Raw genomic sequence first — 24,085 nt, 5'->3', positions numbered from 1 at the left:
TCCACCAGAGTACAGGTAGTGTCAGATGCCTGGCCACTGAATGCGCACAGTCAGAACATTTGAAGGGTGGCCACAAATATCCCTCCCTGACATCCATCTTTTGACACTATTTGGTGGACTTTGACTCCTACAGGGAGGCTGCAGTGACAAAGCAGTTTTGCAGGCGTTAGTCAAATAGACAGCCTCACACCCACCACCAAGCTGCTTTAGCTTGCTAGTCTCCCAATGTGGGCTGCACAGAATACCCACAAAGATGAAATACAGAGTTGCACTTAACCTGTAACTAGTTCATCAAATGAGTTTCTGTGTGGACACGCATCCCTCCCTCCTACCCCACCATGGGCTGCTATTTTCACCATGCTGCAACTGGATTTCCAGATCTTCCTTGTCTAGCTGTAGCAGTGGTAGAACCGAGGGAATAGCACTCCTTCCACTCCCGTCACATGACCATTTGGGCGGGAAGTCTTCCTCCCAGGGCAGGGGAAGCAAGCGCTCTTCAGTGCTGCAGAGCAAACAAAAAGCTTGAAAATCTGTATGTGGCAGGGGTGCGCAGTAACTACAGTTACAGGCAAGTGCAGTTAAGTATTTTCCTAATCTAGTCTAACAAACTAGGATGGAGGGAGATGAAGTCATACCCTCATGGTTGTAAGATGGAGACGTGTGTGTGTGAGAGAGAGGGGGGGAGGTGTGAAAATGTGGGACAGAAGAAAGTTTCCCTTGAGAATGGCAATCCACACATCAAAGGAATAGTGTCAGTTACTATTTCCAGTGCCTTGACCCCGTTATCTGTCTGACTCCATAGTCAAGTACCCCTCTGAACTCTGAGGTTAAGAGACAACACAAAGTCCTTCCCTTCCAACACCTAGTATTAACCAGGGCTGACCCTACTTAGCTTCTGAATTCTGACAATCCTGGGCCATCCCAGTCAGCGCACTGAAGCACATTACACCACACAAAAGTGGCAAAATGTTATTTAACCAGCAAAGAAAACACAGAATGGATTGCATTGGGTCTAGGATGACTATGCCTCCCCCAGTGAAATGACAGTCTCTGGGATCAGTGCTCTGGGAATAGCATAAGTGTTCTGGGATGGGAATGGCAGTCCCCAGAGTGAAATAATGGTCCATGGACCAAACACCCTTCTCTGGAACAAAAATGTCACCCTCAGAGAGGAATGACAACCCCTGGATCCAGATAAACTTATCTAGGACTTGAATGACAGTCCCTAGGGAGGAATCATGGTCTCCAGGGGTAGCATAAGTGTTCTGGGTTGCCATTCTGGAGCCAGGCAGATTTCTCTAAACTCATCCTGCGTTTTCATTATAACTGTTGTGCGCTGTAATATATTTCAATAGAGCTCATGGAAGGAAATTGGTATTTCTGATTACATTAAAAAGGGCTGAAGGCGTCTCCCATTGTTCTCAGTGGCCGTTCCCTGTCATTGATTTTAGTACATCCCCTTAAATTGTCACTGTTGCTCTTCCTTACGCAGTTTTCTTTAAAAAAAACCTAACGTTAGTGATTTCACTTTGAAGTCTGATTACTTAAATACTAATTGCACCTCACAAGGGCAACCTGGAGATAGCAGCGTTCGAGCAATACGACAGTAAAAGAGAATTAAATTCAGCGCGGAGCAGCTGCTTCCCCCCTCCCCTTTTCTCACTGAGCTCCGGCTGTCAGGCCCGGGTCAATGGCGGACGTAGGCCCCGCCTCCTTTTCTCCCTGCGTTCCTGCCAGGCCCGGGTCAATGGCGGACGCAGGCTCCGCCCCCTCCTCCCGACTTTCCTTGCGCCCCCGCCCTCCCCTGGCAGGCCCAGGCTTTACTCGCTTCCCTGCTGCCTGGTCCTGCTCCACTTGGCCGTGGGAGTAGGAGGCTCGGCGGGCCTTGATGGGGAAGAAGTCGCGGGCGGTGCCGGCGGGTCGGCGGCCTATCCTGCAGCTGTCACCGCCGGGGCCTCGTGGCGGCCGGGAAGAAGCGGCGCCAGGCGACGGGGATTCGGCTTCGGAAGCGGGTGAGGGCGCAGGCAGGCTGTGCGGCCTAGGGCCGGTCGGGGGTTTAGGAGCAGCTTGGCTTGTTTGGCGCTGCGCGATTCCGGCTGGTGTGCTGCGCCTTCTCTCCTCCCGCCTAGAGGGATATTTGGCCCAGTTAACGCTCTGTGGGCCCTTTTCCCGCTCTCGTTCTGTAGTGGCTGTTTTTACCCTGCTTGCTGTAGTTTTTGCCCTTTGCTGTAGTTGTGGGGCTGATGCGGACAGGGATGCAATAGCAGAAATGATGTGTTTGACAGCTGCCCTCCCCATTTTGCTTCGGTTTAATGCATCAAAGTATCATCGTACTGGTAAACAATTAGTCTAGCTGTCGCTTTCAGGTATTTTGCTATCTGCCGAACTTCTCTGTCGCTCTTTTTTCGTTCATCCTCACTGTTAAGGCCATTATTATCACAATTGGCCCAGACAAGGAAACAGTCGGAAAGACTCATGTTTCTGAAGAATGTTCTGACTCACTAAAGTTGATTCTTGAATAAGGGGCTACGGATCAGGACTCATTTGAGGCTGTAAACCGTTAACGAAGAGAATACACATTTTCACAGGGAGATATGGAAATGACATGTAATAATTTTTCAGTAGTGATATTATTTATTTATTTATTTATTTATTTAATATTCCGCCCTCCCCCTGAGGGCTCAAGACGGTTCACAACAAGGTTAAAACATACCTTAAAACATAATTTAAAAATATTACAACCAATGCCCGATAGATCTGCCTAGCCCTAGTAGAATCTTGCAACCACAGTCTATGTGCCATTCAAAATAGCAATGGACTTGCTAGCTGGAATAAGGTTGCCCCCCTAATGAGAAAATATTAAAGTTCTACTCAGGAAATTATTTACAATTGCACATGCATGGCAGCATAAAATGATTTTCTGTTACGGGCTTTCAGAATTATGAGATCGTGTTAATGCTTTGTCTGAAAGTAATGTGGTATTGCGTAATGAGTTAACCTCAAGGTAAATTGATATATGGCATATGCAACTTTGGGAGAAAATGGGGATGTTGAAATTAGCTTCGCTATTAAGAATGGTCTGCTACTGGCTCAAAAAAAAGAAAGAAAAGAAAACATTAACATAGAGGCTTATGTCTTAAATTCCTGTGGGGTGTATGTATATCATTCTAGTGAGTCAAAATACCATATTTTCCCCCTGTGGTGATTCTTGTTGAATAGTGGTATTCAGTTAATTGTTTCGTTGACAAGGGAAATCTGAGTGCATCAGTGCAAGAAAGCGCATGCTTTCTTTTGGGGGCTATTTTTTGATTTATAAATTTTTCTTTATATATATATAATTTTTATTGTATCTTTTTCTCATCCAGTAAATCTTATCCAGTAAATCTCATCATTGTAAAATTTTCTCATCCAGTATTTTGTTGATAATTTAAACTGGATGGAAAGAGTGGAAGATAGTTGTAGATGGTAGCTGTGTTGATCTGTTATAGAACAACCAGAGTTGAGTCCAGTAGCACCTTAGAGTCCAAGAAGATTTTAGGGTATGAGAGTCAACCCTCCCTTCCTCAGATGCTCGTAGGAATGGAGATCCCTGAGTTCATATATCTCAATCTGGTGGTAAGAGGAATGTTGCACAGAAAGGAGTCAGAATGCAGAGGTAAAATGCAAAATGTAATCAGAGAGTGTTCTGTGCCTCCTTTTAGGAGTCTGTCTGCCCATCGGCTCCATGAATACTCTGTAATTTTTACTTAGAGTGACAAAGACAGAAAACACAATGTTTCTAAATTTGCTGTTTTGTTCTCAAATACAAAGCTTTCCTTAAATGTACATATTTTACTCACTGCTATAAAATTTATTAATTTTGTTCTTTTAAGCAAGAAGTTGAAAGTAATTGTAAAACATAACCAGTTCTCCATGCACTGACACAAGTTCTAGAGTACCACTAAAATGTGTCAACTATTTTGCTGCTCTTCAGTAAAGTAGATAAGTAGATCTATGCTCCCATTTAATTAGTTTTTGGAGAATCTAGTAAATTTTGCTGAATCTTTATGAATAGTTTTTTGTTTGAAACTTTTCCCAGATGAATTGGAGGCAACAGAAGAAGCACAAAGAACAGCTCCAAACACAGCCCATTGTAGCATGCCAGTTGGGCCTGTGGCAGTCAAACCAACAGGTACAGTCTTGCTGTATTTCCTTATACTCTATCTGTAGCTAGGAAGACTAATAGGCTGGTTTCCTGTAGATCAGGGGTAGGGAACCTTTAACACTCAAAGAGCCATTTGGACCCATTTTCCACAGGACAAGAAAACACTTCAAGCCGCAAATAATTTTTGACATTTAAAATAAAGGGCGGGCAAGGATGAAGCCGGCAGCCGGCACCCACCCCGCTCCAATGGGGCAGGTGAGAGGGGAAGCCCGGTGCGCAGCCCAGCCGGCCGTGGGCAGTTGGTGCGCCTGCCCTGCTGCCTGCAGGGCAGGCAAGGATGGGGCCAGCAGCTTGGCTCGTGGAGCAGCAGTGCAAAGGCAGAAGAGCCGCATGCGGCTCTGGAGCCGCAGGTTCCCTACCCCTGCTGTAGATGTTAAAACAAGTATTCTTTAGAGCATAGTAAATGTAATGAACTGTTGTGTGATTGATCCTTTAAGTTAAGGAAATACATTTTGTGTTATATCTTGTAAACATATGATACAGTAACCCCTTTATTTGAAAAAAACCCTTCATATAAAATATTTTTATTATTATAAAGAATGATGTAGCCCTTGCTATAAATGTTCAATCTATGTCTAGTTGGTTGAAACTTTTAAGATAGTGTTTCTGCTGTTGGTTTTTTCAGATGTTTACATACATCTGGTTAGATGAACCAGGGTAGATCAATTGTGCATTCTTATTGTAAAAAAAGATTAAAAATAACTTTCCAGGGTTTCCTTAATATATTATAGATGGAGAACTCAGCCTTTTGTTTTGCCAGTAACAAAATGCTTTGGAATACAGTGCAAGGCTGCTTGCTGGCTCATCAAATAATTTAATATCTGGAATGAGATAGAGATTTGTCTCAACAACAGTAATGTCAGTCTTGAGAAGTGGAGTTCACTTGTTCACTTTTCAGCATAGTCTAATATCAGCACAAATTATTATTTGCCCGTACAACTTGTTCAATGTGGCTTGGACTGAAAGCTTGCATTGTCACTCTTTTGACATAATGACAAGCCTGATGAAGTCTTAATCTTACAGGGAACGACTGGCTGAGTACTGCCACTGTTTGTGCTGTGTTTAGTAGGCTTTTTTATACTAATAGACCGTTCAGTTTCTCTTTGTCTTTTGTGAGTAAAAGAGTGACAGAGGTTTTTTTTAGGCTGAATGGAAAGAATGCAATGCATTTTCAAAATTCAAAATTGCTTAAAAACAAAACCCCTTTTGCTGCACTGTTATGAATTGACTTTGATGCGTTTCTGATTTATGGTCATTATGACTTTTCTTCTTCTTCTAGGTGGCTTATGTTTGCTTGGTGCTTATGCAGACAGTGATGAAGAAGACAATGAGATGTCTGTGAAATCACAGCCTGCAGGTGCAAACAGCAATAATTCGACAGACATTGACAGCACTCTGGCAAACTTCCTAGCGGTTAGTTGAAATTCTGTTTTGGTTCAGTGATTGAATATCTTTGTTTTCCAAACTGGAATAGGATATTTGGCAGGGGGAGAAATCCCACAAATAAATAATAGGTTGTAAGGCAGACAGGAGCCCTGGCCTGGGCTAGCCTGATCTCATCAGATTTCAGAAGCTAGCAGGTTTTGCCCTAGTTAGCATTTGATTTGGAGACCATCAAGGAATACTAAGATCATGATGCAGAAGCAGGCAGTGGCAAATCACCTCTGTTAGTCTTTTGCCAAAGTGCGACTCTCCTGTCTCCTGGCTTGCTGTCACCAGGGTTGCTGTCCCTCCTTCCCTGTCATCCCTTCCTTGCTCTCATTGATCAGGGAGCGGGTGATACAGTTTGTCAGTCTACAGAGCCACAGGACTAGGTCTCAGGCCAGCCCTTGGTACTCTTGGTCCTGGCTGTGGGCTCTGCCTGACCCCTTCCCCCATTGGTTACTCTCTTTGTCTCTCTCTAGCTCACTTGCTGTTTCTCTCTGACTCTCAGCTTTCTCTCCTCTTCTCCTCCCCCTTGGCACAGTTTCCTCCTCCTTTTCATCCCCTTCCCCTCTCTCACCCTGCCCCTGGGGCTTCCTCCCCACTTTCCTTATTGGGCCCCAGCTGGGCACTGCCTCATCCCTGGTTGGCTGTCTAGTTTGCGGCCCCACCTCCTCTCATATCTTCGTTGTTTCTGGGTGAAAGCGTATCGGGGGGGGGGGATGGTGTCCGGAGACAACCCCTTCTCTGGGTGCCCCCCATCCCTTTGCCCTCTATGCTCAGGGGTGGGGCTCAAGTGAGCAGGGCCTGGGGAAGCCTGCACAGAGGCCGGGGACATGGCCGCCCCGCCCCCTGTGCAGACCGAGGGCCCCCCCCCCCAGCCTCTATGCATTCTGGCAGGGCCTGGGGAGGCCTGCTTGGAGGTCGGGGTGGGTTTTTTGGGGGTGGGGCAACCCGCCACCCGACCCTGGTCTCCGTGGAGGCAAGTCCCACCACCCCCGGCCTTCAGACAGGCTGGCAGGGCCTGAAGAGGCCTGCACAGAGGCTGGGGGGGCGGAGCTTTTTGGGCGGCCCAGGCGGGCAAGCCCTGCCCTCCTCCCCACCTCCTGAGCCAGGCTTCAGCTGGGGCATACACCTTTTGGTCATGTGGTGAAGGTGCCCGGCACACCCCCCACGTGACCAAAAGGTGTGCACCCTTTAGATCATATGCCTCTGGAGACTGGTTAGGATGGGGAAGGCTTCTCTGCTGAGGTCTACCTGGGCGCTGCCCATTCTCACTGGCCGCTGGACTTCTCCACTTCTCTTCCGGGTTCTCCAGGGCTTGGCCTGCTGTTTCAACCCGTTGTGGTCCTGCGTAGTCATCCCTCACTGGTCCAGTGAGTGTGGGATGGAGTGGGGCGTGCTGGGTGGCGGCAGCAAGTCTGGGGTGATGTCCCCGGATACACGGTCTCCATAAGTCAGCTGTGACTTGTTGGCAAAAAAAGGCAGACAGAATGTAGAGAAAATAAAGTGGCAACAGACCAGTGTATTAAATGTGTCAGGCTGGAAATGGTTAAATGTTTGACTTGGTGGCTGTTTCTACATTGTTCCCAGTGTGGATTATTTGAACCAAATACGTACTTTCTGTTTGTTCTCTCATTGATTTACATTTTATTTTAAAGGAAATAGATGCAATTACAGCTCCTTCCCAGCCTTCTGAAACTGTTGTTTCCTCTGCTGCTCCACCTCCAACCCCTCCACGCCCAGAGCCAAAGGAATCTGTCACCAATCAAATTTTATCAACTACAAATGGAACAGATCAAGCTACAGAATGGCAGTATGACACTCAGTGCTCGCTGGCAGGAGGTGAGTTCTATATTGAATCAGTGTTGTGTATTGGTTGGAATGTCAATCTGTAGTGCTGCTGGTGGGAGATCTCCTGGCTGCAGCCCCAACTCTTGTTGCTGCTTGGTAGGACAGTGGGAGAAAAAATGTAGCAGAATTCAGTGATATCAATGGTGTGATAACATTTCTGGGGCAAAACTAGAAGTGATATTGCATTGCATTGATGAATTTCAGGATGACTTCTGGGTTCATCCTGGAAATGTCTTCAAGTTGTAAACATGATCACACTTCCCCCATGTCCCTGCCCCTAGTCCCCTGCTGACTGGCAACCTTATTGAATTAGATTCGGGGAACCCTGGTTCAAATCCCTCTCTACAGTGGAAGCTTACTGGGTAACTATGGGTCGGTCATATAGTCTTAACCTAATCTACCCCCTAGGATGGTTCTGAGAATAAAAAATTGAGAAGCTGTGAGCTGTTTATGGTGTCTTTTGGAAAGGAAGGTGGGTATTCTACATATGAATAGCAAGGATAGATGTATCCTTAATTCCTTAATTGTCCCTTTATTTGGAGTTTGTGATGTGAGATGTTAAAAGCTAAAAAGTTGCAGTAGCTACTCAGCCAGGTTTGTGCTGTTTGGGTGGCAGTAGTGTGAGTGGTGAAAGGATATGTTCACAACCATTATCTGTCTCGGGTAGCATATAGGTGAGGATACTCATCTACTCATGGAAGTCTTGCATTCTTTTTGCAGTGGGAGTTGAGATGGGAGATTGGCAGGAAGTCTGGGAAGAAAATACGGGGTGCTATTATTACTGGAATACTCAGAGCAATGAGGTCACTTGGGAACTCCCCCAGGACCTGGCAACACAAGTTCAAGGTCTCCAGCATTACCATCATGGGTAAGAAGGGCACCCAAATGCAAGTTGAATTTGAATTTGAAGGTACTTGAGTTTCCATCATTAAGCATGTTGTTCTCTTAGTTCTGTAACAGAAGCCGATGAAAACTATCTGGTGGCTGCAGACCTAAGTTCCCAGAGTAAAAGTGTTGTTGGTGGTGCTGCTGTTGCTGGCAGTGCTGGACGCAAGGCAATTCCCTTTAAGCATGAGCTGAAGAAGGTCAGTATCACTCGGGCTGCTTTAGAGACCATATTTGTGTCTGCTCTTGTAACCTTACCAGAAAATGTTGTTCTTTGGAGTGTCTGTTTTATATGGGTACAAATGGGTTTGCTCGTTGATCTAGATGACACAATATTGAGAGTACGCTGCAAGCACTTCAAGGCAGAAACTACCATCTGAAGTATCTTAGCAGAATAGCATACTATTACATGTTATTTAAGTCATTGTTGGATTTGCCTGTTGCCTCTGGAGAACTATATTGGCAAGGAAGGGGTTTCACAGCTTAGTAGTAAGGTATATTACTTTGCATGCAGAAGGTCTCAAATTCAATCTCTGATGTATCTGAACATCCTTTCCTCTTGTCAGTACAAGCTCTGAGCATGTTCCCTCTACTTTCTGAACTTTGCTGGGCCTACTTTGAAGGGAAGTAATGCAAACTAGTAACTTATTTTTCTTAAAATGCAAGTTGAGGTTTTTAGGATGTCAGGCAACAGATTCCATGCCTGCTGTGGTGAAAACTGTAGGAGTTTAACATGCTTAGACACATATATTCCCTGCATGGGTGATCATGGTAGTAATAATCTTTAAAAGTTATACTGCTTTTCTTTCCTACACTCAAAGCGGTTTCCATATATACAGGCAATACCATAAACATTAAAAGCAACAATGACAAATTAACAGACAGTTTGCAAAACAGGTAAGTTTCCAAAAGCCCTTTTAAGTAGTCCACTTTTGTGTTTATTTCCCCTTAAAAATGCCAGAAATATCACTTCCCATGCTTCTTTAGGCAGCCTATTCCACAGGCAGTGAAGCTACCACTAGAAAAGCTTACATATGTCCTGAAATCATCCTGATCTCCCTTGGCATTGGAATTGTAAGCAGCTCCATGAGTGTGTAGCACTTTCAAGGGCTCATACTGGAAGAGGTGGGCAGCTGCAGAAAAGTTTTGTTGCTTATTATGTGAGTTTATACCGCTTAATCCGATATCCTGAATGTGACAGGAGGATCAGCTGCTGCTCACTTGTAGCAGTTTTTAGAGTAACTTGCTAGGAAGATGAGTTGTTTTATCTCAGCAGATGGAAGCAAGTGGATAACATCTATGAATGCCTCTCAACATTGTTGCATTTTTGTGTCTGCTTATGTTGATGAGGGTTTTCAAGGTGTTCTCTCTGGTGTTTGCTGAGTTTCAGTCCTGCTTGACAGTTTCAGCCCTGCCCTGGATATCAGCAGATTCAGACATACTTTTTCAAGTCAGGTCACTTTTATGATGTATGCTGTACATCTTGCTTCAGTACCCATCTTCTTCACATGGTGGAGGTCTGACACAGTTTATAGAGAATGTTTTGCATTTAATTGCTGATGAAATCTTCACAAGAATCACTGGCTCGAATAATCCTGTTCTGTAGCAGTGGTGTAGAGATGATAAAAGGAACATTTATTGTAAAGGAAATATTTAAATAAGGATAGCAGAAGCTATGCCTCAGTGTATAAATTGACCAGTTGTAAAAAACAAGGTAGCATTTGGCAAGAGGAATAGAAGGGATAAGGTCCTCTGATAAATTGGGGCAAAGGATTCTGTAGCTGAAATAAACAACGTCATCCTTGTCACCCTCTGGTTTGAATGAACTGGCACCTGTGTTGATACGTGGGATGTGACTTGGGTGTGAAATGGACCAATGACTAAAATAATCTCACTAGTCATTATTCTAACAATTCTTGTATCTGTAAGATGGCTTTGATTGTTATGTCATTGGCTTTAGAAAGTTATCACTTTGGAACAAAATCTCATTGATCTAACAGGAAGTAAATGAAGGTATCCAAGCTCTTTCAAGCAACGAAGAAGAGAAAAAGGGAGTGGCTGCATCACTGCTGGCTCCGTTACTTCCTGAGGTGGTAAAGGAAGAAGAAGAGCGGTGGAGGAGGAAGGTGATCTGTAAGGAGGAGCTGGAGCCCTTGATGGAAGGGGATGCCACAGTAGAGCAAATAGGACCTGTGGTTGAGCAGCTGGAAGGCAATAGAGATATTGGAGATGATCCTTCTCAGGAGGACTTGTGCAGTGTGGTGCAGTCAGAGGAAAGTGCAGAAGAGGAGGAAGAGCAGGACACTCTTGAGCTGGAGATGGTCTTGGAAAGAAAGAAGGTGAGTGAGTTCCTTTGGAAATGTAGGGTTTCTTTCCTAATGGGACCAAAATGGATTCATCACTTGAGAAACAAGGAAAGAACTTATAATAGAGGGAAGGCTAGAAGGAGACATTTACTGATTGTCTTTCTGCTGAAGTCTCTTTCCACTCTGATGGTTCTTTCTGTTAAATTTAGTTGTCCAGAAAGGGTGGATTCTAGGGACACAGCAAGAAAGAAAGGAATTGTTAGTCCAACTTTTAAGATAAGAGCTGGCTGTACAGGAACAGTTTTAAAACTGACTAAGAGACCACCTGTAGTATATTTGACAACAAAATAATTGCTTTGATGTAGCCCTTGGGGATGGGGCGGTATAAAAGTTTAAATAATAAAATGTGATTCTCTTGTGTATGTCAGTACTTGCATTCACATAATATTGGTATGTCTGTGGCCCTTCTGTAAGATTTGGCAAAGATGGGCAAACACATTTTATCTGAGCATTATGTTCCCACAGTCCCTCTTTCTGTGCTAATGTCTTCTTGTAGCATATGTACATTTGTCCTTTGTGGGGAAAAAAGTAATATATGGTGCAACCGGAGGAGTACAGTCTCTGAATAATATGCTGGGGATTTACAGAATGGTAGAAGGTGGGTACACCTCTGTTATGAATTAGTTCTTCTTTTCCCTTTCTCCCAGTTGAAAGAGTGTTTCAGTACTGGAGTTGTTCAGCAAGGGATGCGCAGCCCTCAAAGAACTGGGGTTTTTTAAATCCACAAAGTGATGTTTGTATTTGAAGAGAAGGTGAAGCAGGAGAAATTGTGTTGCTCAATTAGGTATCGGTTAGGGGCATAGAAACAGCAGTGTGTGCCTTATTGTATTGCATTTTCCCAAGTATGGAATATTGTGGGTTGAGTGGGAAAATGTGATAGTCTAGCAAAAATAGAGCATTGAGAGGGAAACGTGAATTTGCATCCAACAAGTGAGAAACAAATTTGGGAAATTTTTTTGTCCAAATAACCAGCTTTGCAGTTTGGTTCTATGTCAGGCTATCTGTTCCCTCTTGAACACATCCTGAGGCTGTTTTATGTTCACCAGAAACTTTTACAATTGCATTTTAAAGCTAGGTCTAAAGTTAACACTTTTTTACAGTGACTGACTTCTTTCTGTCTGAGAGAAAAAAGAATGACAGGCTTCTATGACATTTAATATGTGCCCACTGGACGTATGAGTAACAACCCCTTATCTGCTTTGTAGATTTTTTAGCTAAAATACTGTGCTTATATCAAGTGGTGGAAAACGCTTCTGCCTGGGGAAGAGTATTACTGGGGGTTTATGGTATTTTTTCCAGTGATCCTATATAAGTGTGTTGTTGGCTTGTAACCATTGACAGCAGTTACTACAGGACCTCATGTATTTGTACCGTATATACTTGCGCATAAGTCGAGGTTTTCAGCCTTTTTTTTAGGCTGAAAAATGCTCCCTGCAACTTTTCCGCGGGTCCCACTTACCAATAATTCTTGTGTGGTGTTCCCCTTGTTCTGACTTCGCTCTGTCCTGCCTTCTTCTCTGCCACCCCTCTTTCAGCCACTTTCTGTGCTTAGTTTTCTGCTTTGCTCTTTCCTGCCGGCTGGCAGGCCCCCTCACTAACTCACCCTTTCTTTTCCCAGCCGACTTAGGCTTGGTTTCAGAGAAGCTGCCTGTTGGGCAGCCTGTCTCTATGGTTTTCTTAAAAGGCCAATGCTCCAAAGATTGCTTAAGCCCATGGTGGCGAACCTTTGGCACTCCAGATGTTATGGACTACAATTCCCATCAGCCCCTGCCATCATGGCCAATTGGCAGTAGCAGGCTGTTCTCCATAGCCATAGAATACAAAACTATTTTAGGCCTTTCCTTCTACACATTTATATAGTGTCAGCAGCATAGTGGTCACTATGCAGGACACAGAAGGCATAGGTTTTGTGTTAGATGGATAATTCAGGGAAGCTTGGAAAATAATGGTGGATTTAAATTGAATAGTGGGTATTATAAATGTAAAGTAAAGTGAGGCTACAGCAATTCAAGGAAAGACTCAGTTAAAATAAGTGGGTTTTGAAGAAAGATTTAAAAGGAGGAAGCGAAATGCGTCATTTGTAGAGGGAGTTTGTTGTAGACAGATTAGGGTGATTACAAATAAGAGCTGCAGGGATCCAAGGTGAAACAGATGAACTTGTTTCTGTGGTACTAAACTAATAATCCTTTTTCTAGGCAGAACTGCGGGCTTTGGAAGAAGGTGATGGAAGTATTTCAGGCTCTAGTCCCCTTTCTGAGGGGAGTCAATCGGATTTAGCACGACGGTTGCTGCCGAAGCAAGGGAAATGGAAGCTATTTGGGGTTGCCAGCCCAGAATCCACCAGCCGAGGGTCAAGCAAAACAGGACAGGAGAGTCCTGAACTTGGGGAAACAGGCAAGTCTTCCTCCAAAGGGCTCTTTCAGATTTCCAAGCTCTGTTATCCTATAATAAGGGCAGTTTTTGTGATTAATACTAAATAGTTTCATAAAATAAAATAAGGTAACCAGCTACAGGTCACTCTTCTGATGTTTCATACTCTGTAATCTCAATGCACTGCCTCACAGGACTCTTTCAGCTAGGTTGAAAATCAGGGTTTTGTAGCAGCTTTGGCAGATTTTCTGTATTTTGTTCTACCTTCCATTGTAACAATGATACTGATTGGCTAGTGGAGACTTACAAATATGTTCTGTTTTCTTGTTCTTTTCAGTGGTGAAGGAAGAGACAGAAGTTGCTGATGAGAACTCAGGCAATGAGTTGGACACAGAAGAATTACAAGAAAAAGTGAAAACACAAGGATCTGTCAAGGTGGAAGATGAAGACCAGGACTTAAAGGTATCTAGGCCACAGCAGGCATGAAGCTCTCCTTGTTAGAACAGTTCTGCTTGGGCTAAATTCACATGAGTGATTGTGTGTCTTCCGATAGATGTAGCTTTTTTTCTTCTTTTTCTCATTGACCAATTATGTCAAAGATTTTGCAAGGAAGTCGTAGGTGCGCACTTTATTTGGTATAGCCTGTCAGATCTGGGAGACCCAGGTTTGAATCCTCACTTTGCCATGAAAGGTCACTGGGTGACTTTGGCCAGCTGGGTTACTTTTTAGGGCTAACCTACCTCACAGGGAGGTTATTAGAATAAAATGGTGCTGTGGAATACAGTATTGTAAGCCTCTTCAGGTCCCCACTGGGGAGAAAAGTAATGTATAAATACATTTCCTGGGACTTGATCTTGCAGTGAATATATACATGCAGCTAGTTGCTGTACAGCCTTGCAGACCAGGTTAGCAGGAAAAAGAGTCAGTTCTTTTTTAAAAAGTCATTCTCCCATGTTCTTTTCCTCTTTCTGGTGGTGTGAAGTGGTTCTTGAATCCCTATTTTACTTAACCTGGCCTAGGAGACTCTGAATTCCTGCAGCTTATAGCACAGAGTTCTTTTGAAATTGTTCTGAGTTTTGCTTATACCTTAGAGTGATTTCTGACATTGTTTTTAACTGACACATTCAAAGTCATCTTAACTGAAGGGAGCATCTTTTTACTTTTTGGCATCTTGGAAAAGCGGCAATGAAACATGTTACCTTTAAGGTTCATGTTTGTGAGATCTGTAGTGAGAGGTGTAGTTGGATCTTGTGTTTGAGTGTTCCCTCAGACTAATTAAAAAAACAACAACAGTTACTGTTGGGAAACAACCTTCCGTGAAAATAAACTGCAGTGGAATAAATTACATTGTATATGTGGGCTTTATAACTCCTATTGCTGATGACAAGAATATTTAATTTTGTTCCGGCAGGAATATCAAAGTGTTTCATGAGGAGTATACTCCAACATTCTCTAAAATTAAATCGATCGCAACAAAACTTATCCATCATGTTTCACCAATTGCTCGGTTCTGCTTAGGTCATACATCTTGTTAAAACAAATGTCCATATGCTTCAGAGATTAGTGTGATAGCTTTGTGACTGACAAATTCTTGACCTCTTGCTTGCCTTATTTCTGGCAGTTTCAGATTGGAGAGCTGGCCAACATGTTGATAAGCAAGCTTGAGTTCTTGGGCATCAGTAGACAATCCATCTCTAACTTCCACATGCTACTGTTGCAGACTGAGGTAACTGAAGTTTTAGCTTTTGTTGAAAATAGATTATATAATATAGCGAACACTGCTGTATGGTAGGACTGAATCTAGCAAGTTTAGGTAATGTCTTTCCCACTCCCCTCCCACCTCCCTAGTTGAATGCTTTAATTCAGCATTGTGTACAAGGCCTTGTTGGTCTTTGCATCATCTCCTTGATCTTGTTGTATGTCATTTGTTTTGCAACTTGTTGTGATGAGCTAGCTTTGCCTGGAATGGCAGGGTCCAGTGGGATGTTAAAGGCCATTTGTCTACAGATGTTTGTTTCATTCTTGGTTCTTTGCCATAGACTCGTATTGCAGATTGGCGGGAAGGAGCTCTCCAAGGAAACTACCTCAAACGCAAATTGCAAGATGCAGCGGAACAACTAAAACAGTATGAAATAAACGCCGCCCCTAAAGGCTGGTCCTGCCACTGGGACAGGTACGCACTCTTCTCCCCCTTTCACCTTTCACATCTCAGACATGATTTGTGACCATCACCACCTGCCGACGTGCCGTCATCTGTCTGGAGACTGAGAGCAGCTGCACTTAGCGGTGCTGAGCGGGCAGAGAGCCTCTGGCACATACAGAGTTCTGACCAGCCACAAAAATTGGAGAGATATAAAGTCTGTGTTAAGTGTGTTGAAATGGATTTGATTCCGCGATTGGACAGAGCTGGTGTTACTCTTGAGTGTAAATGCGCTAAGGAGGGCGGGCACGGGGGGTCGCGCATGCGAGAGCTCTGTGCACATTGCAGGATCTCAGGAACTCCGCTCCCAAGTAACATCTGTGTCCTTATGGAAAGCTCACTGACTGAGGATCTCAACGAAGAACAAGATTACTATCTCCTGCCAGCAGGTCAGACCAAACTATTTCTTCTTATATTTGGCTTTCTTGATTATTTTTGTTTATTTGAAATCTTTGCTCTTTTGTTTTTCAGCTCCCAGATCCTCTCCCTCTCAGTAACAATTCAATATGTCAGACACCAAGAGTATCATAAAAGTGACTGGAGCAGTCCATGGGGGAGCAGCTATTTTTCATATATTGGGCTGTTTCTCTTTTGCTGTTCTGGAAGGAATTGAACCCTGAGTCTACCTAAAAAGTCCATTTCCTAGTGCATCCTTCAACCCTAATAGTATACCAGTCACAAGCGGGCAGTTTCACTAGCCCTCTACTCTTGGAGTGGAGGGTAAGGGCTGTGATCACAGAGCCGAGCAGCACAAACAGTTTGGAGCAAGCCCATATTGCATATTCTTCCTCAAAGCTGTTTGTTGCCTTTGAACAGCAGTTCTGCTGCAAGAGGTTCTTCCTGTGAGAGCACTCCGCTGTCGCGGGAGAGGACCATTTTATTGTGTCAGTACAGAGAAGAGAGAGTAAAGCCTTGTTTTCTTTCTTGTGATTTAGGGACCATAGGCGCTATTTCTATGTTAACGAGCAAACTGGCGAATCCCAATGGGAGTTCCCAGATGGGGAAGAAGAAGAGGAGGGGCAAAACATTGAGAATAAAGCAGAGGCTAAACAAGGACTGAAGGAGAAAATGGAGTCTGGTGTGGAATCTACTGATCACACAACAGGTACTAGAGGTGGCGGGTTTGCTGACCAGGGAGAAGATGGTTTTGGGGAGGGGTGGGAAGATTCCCAATACAGAAATTAAAATGGTAGGATGGGCAAGTCCTTGCTGAAGATAACTGCAGTCTCCCACACTAGTCCTGCTCCCCCCACTGTCTACATTCTTCCTCATTCCTTCCCCCAAGGAGCCTGCACAGCTTCCTCCCATTCCCAACTAACTACTTATATTTTTCTGTCCTCCACTACCCCCCAGCCATTCCCACTTTCCTCCCACTAGCAGCCCCTGTGGCCTTTCTCAGCTACCTTTCCTGCTTTCCTCATCTCATGCATTGCTGCTCTTGCTGTTTACATTTAGATATAATCCAGTTGCACTTGAGAGTTTGGGGATCTAGCTTAGTGGGGTGCTTAATGACATAAGCCAAAAAGATGGCTTTATAAGGAATGTCTTGCTCTGGAAAAAAATAAGAATCCTAAAAGCATGGAGTGATTCACCTGTATGAGTGTGAGGTAATTACACATTTTACATGTGCTTCCTTTTAGGTTCTCTTGGTAAAGACCCTGGTCATGCTGCAGCTGCCTCTCTCGTGCCTCTTAGTCCATTCTGGACTGTTCTTCAGCCCTCCGTCCCTGTACTTCAACCCCCTTTACCCTTGGAAATGCCGCCCCCACCGCCCCCACCACCAGAGTCACCGCCTCCTCCACCACCTCCACCACCTGGAGAAGATGGGGAAATACAAGAAGTAGAAATGGAGGATGAGGGTGACGAGGAGCCACCAGCACCAGGAACAGAGGAAGATGGTATTCTGCAGCCTCTTCTCCGACCAGCAGTTGCCAACAGTCAGGTATCATTTTGTGAATGATGTGGAATTGCAAACTTCCTTTCATTACACTCATGTTCTGCATGATGAAATTGTCTTGCCCTTTTTGCTAAGAATAAAATGCCTTTAAAGCAAACGAAATTATATCAAACTAGCAGGGCCCGGCCACGCGTTGCTGTGGCAGTTGTACTTCTCATCGCAGTCCGCAACCCACACAGATGTCCATGCAGGTCCAGTGCCCCTTAGCATAGCCTTTTGGGAGCAGCAGTAGCATAGTGGCTAAGAGCAGGTGCACTCTGATCTGGAGGAACCGGGTTTGATTCCCAGCTCTGCAGGTTGAGTTGTGGAGGCTTATCTGGGGGAATTCAGATTAGCCTGTGCACTCCCACACACACCAGCTGTGTGACCTTGGGCTAGTCACAGCTTTTCGGAGTTCTCTCAGCCCCACCCATCTCACAGAGTGTTTGTTGTGAGGGGTGAAGGGCAAGGAGGTTGTAAGCCACTTTGAGTCTCCTACAGGAGAGAAGGGGGATAGAAATTCAAACTACTACTACTACTACTACTACTACTTCTTTTGGGGTGGTCAAATGGAATCCATGCAGGTCCAGTGACCCTTAGCATAGCCTTTTGGGAGCAGCAGCACTACTACTTCTTTTGGGGTGGTCAAATGGAATCCCTCTTTCCCTTTTCAGTTCACATTATTGTATGGTGCTGTCTTGGTTTTTAGCATAAGGTAACCCTTTCCATTCCACAACGGAACTGTCCAGAGTGCGAATCCCACTGTCCATGAGGCTGGTTGACACACACAGTCCTGGCTTGGGTAAGGCAGAACTGGGGCAAGGAGGCTATCCCAGTCAGGCAGCAGAGGCAGGGTGGTGAGGCGCTCAGATCGAGGCCAGCTCCCTGGGTTTTTAAAGGGTCACGTGCAAAAGAAGTGGAGCCAGTAGTGTTGGTTCGCCCCCACCCCACGGATTTTCTTAGAAGAAAAAGGCAAACTCCAGCTTGCTTTTAGTAAAAGAATATGGGTGAGAAAGTGGGTAAGTGGTGGTTGGATGTGAGGGAGGGCAGAGTGAGGTGTGTGAGGATGAAGTGGATGTGTGTGAGAGTATATGTGTTGTGTGGTAGTATTGGGTGAGGCACAGAGAGTGAAAGTTACCTGCATGTGTGTGTAGGGGGGAACCCCACCTGACATCTCACATGGGAAAGTGTGTATGTGTTTCACTTCCACTCGTATTACCTACCAGTATTACTTATTTACTGTTTTCACTGCTCATCTCTGGCCATCTCTGCGAACGTTCTAAGGACATACCAAGCCCTCAGGCCACAGACAGGCTGCATGAACATTCTAAAGGTGACAGTTAAACACAGCCAGCTTCATGGCCTGGTGCGCCAGGAAAAAGACGTTTTACCTGGTTCAGGTATGGACTTTTGGCAATTTGAAGGTCCGATTACCTGGTCGCAACAGGGAGGGATGTCATGTGAAAATTTGGAGGCGATCCGTCCAGCTGTTTCGGCGTTAGGGCAAGACCAACAAACGAATGGTTAGCTTTTTATATATATATAGATGAGCTAATGCAACAGAATAATGATTATGCACCAGCAGTTGTACACAAACTCACTGAGCTTTCAGGTAAAGATCCACCTGAATGTTCTCACTACTATACAAATATGCCAAAATACTAAGTAAAACAAGTTTCATAAAACAAATGTCAATATCAAAAATTCTAAATGCAACAAAAAAGAAAATTGATCAATGCTTTCTATGGTAAATAAGAAAATTCTAAATTCTAAGCATCAAAAAGTACAAGATGCTGTAGATTCATGTTTTACAGTTATTCACTGAAAGGAAACTGATACAGATGAAGCTTAAATGTTTCTATATTGGTAGGTAAATACTGTAAAAGTGGTTTATTTCAGATACTTGGTTGCTCTGACAGAGTTTTTAAAAAAGTGCTGTCCTGTTCAGGAAGTGTCAGTCAGACCGTAAGTTGGTCCATGTACAGCATGAAATACACAAGATGTTATGATGATGATACAAATGGGGAAGCCTCAGAACTATTTCAAATAGAAGAAGTTGGAGTTCCATTTGTGCAAGCAACTACCTGTCACATTCATGAAGATGCTTGTTAGTAAAGATCTGAGTACTGGTACCATTAAAACCTCTGCACTTCTAAAACAATGTCTGAAAAGTGACTATTCCAATAATAGAGTTCGTTTTTTGTTTTTTTTTAAGCTTCCTTTAAAAAGTATTGTTAAATGTGCAGACAATTAACTCCGGTTGATACACAACAAAAATGTCAGAAGTTCTTATAGAGTATTGAAAACCTTCCTTTGTGGGTCATTTAATTGAAGTGGAGAAGCCCTGAAGTTCCTAGACATCCAGTAATAGTATTGGGGAGGTGCACATCTATATGTTAAAGGAGGCTATCTGTTTAAAACTTTGGAAAAGAAGGTTTTTGTGTGTGTAAAAAACTTTTTTGGCTGGTAGGAAGTAGTTGAATTTATTGAGATTGGCAGATCAAGTTAAACAAGGAAATAGCTGTATTTGTGCTGTTAAGTCACAGCTGACTTACGGTGACCCCTTCACATTTTCAATGCAAGAGACGTTCAGATGTGGTTTGTAGTTGCCTGCCTCCATGTGGGCTTGAGAGAATTCTGAGAGAATTGTGAGAGGCCCAAGTTTACCCAGCAGGCTTCATATGGAAGAGTGGGGAATTGAACCAAATTCTTCAGATTAGAGTATCCTATTCTTAACTACCACACCACGCTTGGCTTATTAATTGGTTTGTGCAGTGTTCTAAAGGCCCCTTAGTGACAACCAAACTGTTTTCTTTCTCTTTCCAGAGCAACTCTGAGACCAGTACAGCCACACCTCTGGTGGAGAAACCTTTAAAAAGGAAAGCCTCTGAAGTGAGTGCAGGATTGGTGCAACGAGCAGCAACTATTGGAAGCTGTCCAGTGCTCTATGGCCAGCCTGTCCTAGGTGCAGGTGAGTGTTCTCAATTAGATTCTTCTTTGCTGTTTGATATCTCACAGAGAATTGTAGCAATATTCTCATTTTTCTTTGTCTCTCTTTAAACAGGCCCTCAAACTCCAGGGATGAGCTTGCAGCAGTGTTACCTTGGAGTAACACAGCCAGCACTCATGAACTATTCAGAATGTAGTGTCTCCATTGGACTTTCTGCTAGCACCACACAGCCAGTTCCTTCTCGAGGGGTCCCACCTGTCACTAGCACTACAGAGCCGTTGCCTCCACTGCCGCCGCCGCCGCCGCCGCCACCACCACCTCTCTCACCACCTCCACATGCTCCCAAAACACTTCCTCCAGAGAAGTCAAAAAAACTCAGGCGAGGTGGCAAGGTGAATACTTAGCCTTACATTTTTCTTTTCTCTCTGGAAGAGTCAAAGTGAGCAGCAAGTTGCACATAGTGATGTACATTATTTTATTCTGATAGGCTTTAGAACTGGTACGCTTTAGGAATATATTGGATATCGCAGGATCTTTAAATTAGAGATAGCTGTGGAATTTCCAAAATAACATGTTATAATAAGTCAGCCAGTTCTGATCATCTGGGAAGTCACTAGTTCCAAGCTGTTTGTTTTCCTGTTCCTTGTTCCAGAGTGCTGGCTTCTATACTAGGAGGTGTGCTTTGTTAACCAACATGTTGAAAGCTTTTTTCCAGAAAGAAATATCTCTTCTCTCTTGTAAGACAGGGAGTCCCTAAATTATGCATTATCCTAACAAGGGATAGTCTGATTTCTGATCCTGATCATATCATGCTAAATATTTTGGCACAGAGAAAAAAGATCAAGACAAAGATGCCATCTTTAGTAAAGAAGTGGCAGAGCATTCAGCGGGAATTAGATGAGGAGGAGAACTCTAGTTCCAGTGATGAGGATCGGGATGTGATATCACAAAAGCGAATCGAGGAATGGAAACAGCAACAGTTAGTCAGGTATGTTGGGATTGCAAAGTATGACAGATCTGGGAGTTGCTAAAGCATAGTCTAGAATAGAAGATGATGTCTCCATGATAAATATGTGCTTCTGTGTACATAAAAACAAGAATATTGCTCAGTAAGGTAATGTATGTGGGCACCTTACAAAGTGGATGATTTTATTTATGTGATAAAGGAGCTACTCTTACAAATAAAAGTGGCACAGCTTACCTTGAATTTCTGTTCTATAGGATCAGAGTGTGTTCGTGTGTATAAAACTGCTGTATAAATGCACTATTTAATTGCATAATGTATCAAAGAACAGGTTCCTTTTTGCAGACCAGCAGGGTTCGGGAAAAACTTGACCTTTGTATTTCCTCCTTTGTAGATATTCCAGTCTAATGTTTTCTTCTTGCCTTTGACAGTGGCATGGCAGAGAGAAATGCTAATTTTGAAGCACTGCCTGAGGACTGGCGAGCTCGGCTCAAGAGGAGGAAAGTCACTTCGACCACATGAGTCATCTTTATCCGTTTTTTAAAGCCACACATGTACAGTTCATATCAAAATGTTTTACTGTTGTAAGATAAAATGTACCTTTTAGAAAATACATGCATTTCAGTTGAATGACCTTACAGAGATCACATGGATTCGGAAATTCTTTTGAAGGTATTTATGGCAAGTCAGCATCTGAAATAATGTGTTAGGAGACTCCTACAAATCCCACCTCAAACAAAGCTGGAATACTGTTTCCACTCTGCCTTGCTAAGTTAAAGTGTTTCATCTAACTCCTGTCTGCAAAATGTCCAACTGTAATTGCCATTTTCAGTATCCACAGGTTGTTATTACAGAATAGGCAAATGAGGGATACATATTCTTTTTTCATAGCTGCAGAATATGTCCAATTCCCGATTTTTGCCAGCACCTTGGTTTTGGGCACCATTATTCTTTGTTGGTGATTGTTAACGCAGATAATGAACTCTTGTTCCTGTCATTATTTGTGGAAGTCCTATTTTTCTTGAGCATTTTCACTTGTAGCATTGTAACAGAACAACCTGCTCTTTATAGATTTGATGTCGTAGCCTGCTAATTGTTCCATTGATGTGGCTGCAGTTAGTAGCCAGTCAGGTGGGTAGGAACTCACTATGAATCCTACCACTCCTGAGCACAGACTGAAGGGGAGACTGTGCTCCTGCCTTTTCTGGTAAGCATGGTGAGGCAGCGGCACGGGTAACTGTGTCAACGGTCTGTAAATGTGCAGTTGCTGACTTGCCCACTGTTGTTGTGAACATGCAGCCTGTACTGGATGCTGTCAGTCAGGAGCCATGCCACCTGCATGGTTCTTGCCCCATCTGTCTTGTCTTGCTTTGCCTACCAGTAAAAATGGTACCCTCTCCCCTCTGGTCACTATTCTGACATTATATCCAATCTCACAACCCATTCTTTAGATCAGGGGTCTGCAACCTGCAGCTCTCCAGATGTTTATGGACTACAATTCCCATCAGCCCCTGCCGGCATGGCCAATTGGACATTTGGAGAGCCGTAGGTTGCAGACCCCTGCTTTAGATGCTTCTTCTGGTGAGGAGATGGAGAAAAAAAAATATGCCCTAATCTTCCCTGATTTCTCCCACTCCCTTTCAAGTTCCAGAAAAGTAGGATCTTCAACAGCTGAATATTTATCCACCCTGTGAATGTCTTGAGTTCTTTTCCTTGTTTTGTGTTGTTTTTTAAAAATCTGAATCAGGTGATAATGATTTCCTGTAAACTGAAAAAAGGCAGTTTATTTCTGAATGCTGTTTGTATTTCTCTGGTTTCTGGCTTTGTAAATTTGTACATACACATTAATAAAATTCCTTTTTATACTTCTGATTTTTATTTGAACTGCAATTGTGAAAATAATATGAACATCTGTTGAAGCTGAATTACAATTTCTTCTACAGATTTTATATTTTTTAATCATTTCCTATCCAGGACAGCTGGATTGAAATCCAGGTTGATAAATGAAATTGTCGCTAATTGTCAGTCTTTTTGTGGTTATATTATTTACTTTGAATCACATTATTTTTGCATCAAACCTTGAAACTGGGGAGTAAATGAGTTCAATAGGATACAGGTTTTCCTTGCCCTTTTCATTACTGGCACATCGTGCAGGAGGTTATCCTCTGTGAGAGTGTCAAGCCCTAGTCCATTAAGGGGAATTTTTGACTCTACATGTATCCTACTATTCTGTCATTTGATTTGATTTACAGATGCAGAAGAGTGGTTTCCTAGTTGAATAGGCATACACAGGGGTGTACCACCCAGGGGGACATATGGGGTCAAATGTCCCCGGGTGGAGACCATTTAGTCATGTGGGGGGTGAAAAATCGCCTGCCACACTGCTCCTCTTTCCCCCTTGGTCCATTCACTGACTGGTGATCCTTTCCTTGGAGTAAGCCCCATGGGAGAACATGGGACTTACTTCTGAGTAGACCCGTTGAGGATTGCTCTCTCCAGGCCAAATGCTATATTGGAAGTAGGTCTCCTGGCTTGCAGTCTCCTGCTAACTGCTTAAGCTGAATGGCCAGTGGAGCATCATGGGGATGGATGGGTGGCAGGACATTGGGCACCACTTCCTGAAAGGGTTTCAGCTTCTCCAGCTCCAAGCTCTGTCTTGGAGAAACTTTTTGCCTGCTGCCCGCCCAAGGCAGCTGGAGAGTAGCCCTGGTGTTCAACAGGCAAATGGGGGTCAGAGAAAGTGGGTGAAAAAATAGGTGGGTGGGTCAGTTGCACAGCCCACAGGGCCTCCCTCCACTCCCAGATGGGCTCAGGGCCCCATGATCTGACTGATGATGATCTGTGCTGCAATTGCCAGCTTGGAGGAGAGGAGGAGCCGCAGCCACAGAAGGAGAAAGCAAGATGGACATAGCACCAGAGAGGGGGCTGAGGAGG

General features: G+C 43.9%; 1 protein-coding gene across 1 annotated transcript; it reads left to right on the top strand.

Annotated features, from left to right (window-relative positions):
- Window positions 1-1,771: 1,771 nt before the first annotated feature.
- FNBP4 (formin binding protein 4) lies at window positions 1,772-23,016 on the top strand. The gene is made up of 17 exons (XM_048484397.1): window positions 1,772-2,012; window positions 4,079-4,171; window positions 5,484-5,617; window positions 7,288-7,471; window positions 8,201-8,348; window positions 8,430-8,565; window positions 10,366-10,704; window positions 12,927-13,125; window positions 13,439-13,563; window positions 14,723-14,827; window positions 15,141-15,274; window positions 16,237-16,406; window positions 16,942-17,243; window positions 20,064-20,208; window positions 20,302-20,579; window positions 21,018-21,175; window positions 21,583-23,016. The coding sequence occupies exons 1-17, from the start codon at window positions 1,889-1,891 to the stop codon at window positions 21,671-21,673; spliced, it is 2,865 nt and encodes a 954-aa protein (XP_048340354.1). The 5' UTR covers window positions 1,772-1,888; the 3' UTR covers window positions 21,674-23,016.
- The last annotated feature ends 1,069 nt before the right edge of the window (window positions 23,017-24,085 follow it).

Source organism: Sphaerodactylus townsendi, linkage group LG02 (assembly GCF_021028975.2).
Source record: "Sphaerodactylus townsendi isolate TG3544 linkage group LG02, MPM_Stown_v2.3, whole genome shotgun sequence".
Lineage (NCBI taxonomy): Eukaryota > Metazoa > Chordata > Lepidosauria > Squamata > Sphaerodactylidae > Sphaerodactylus > Sphaerodactylus townsendi.
Note: the sequence above shows the minus strand (reverse complement) of the source record. Positions and strands in the feature narration are given on the sequence as shown.

Coding starts and splice junctions, on each gene's coding strand:
- FNBP4 (XM_048484397.1), top strand. CDS start 1,889: ATGGGGAAGAAGTCGCGGGCGGTGCCGGCGGGTCGGCGGCCTATCCTG. Junction 7,472..8,200: donor TCAGTGCTCGCTGGCAGGAG/GTGAGTTCTATA, acceptor TTCTTTTTGCAG/TGGGAGTTGAGATGGGAGAT. Junction 20,580..21,017: donor AACTCAGGCGAGGTGGCAAG/GTGAATACTTAG, acceptor ATTTTGGCACAG/AGAAAAAAGATCAAGACAAA.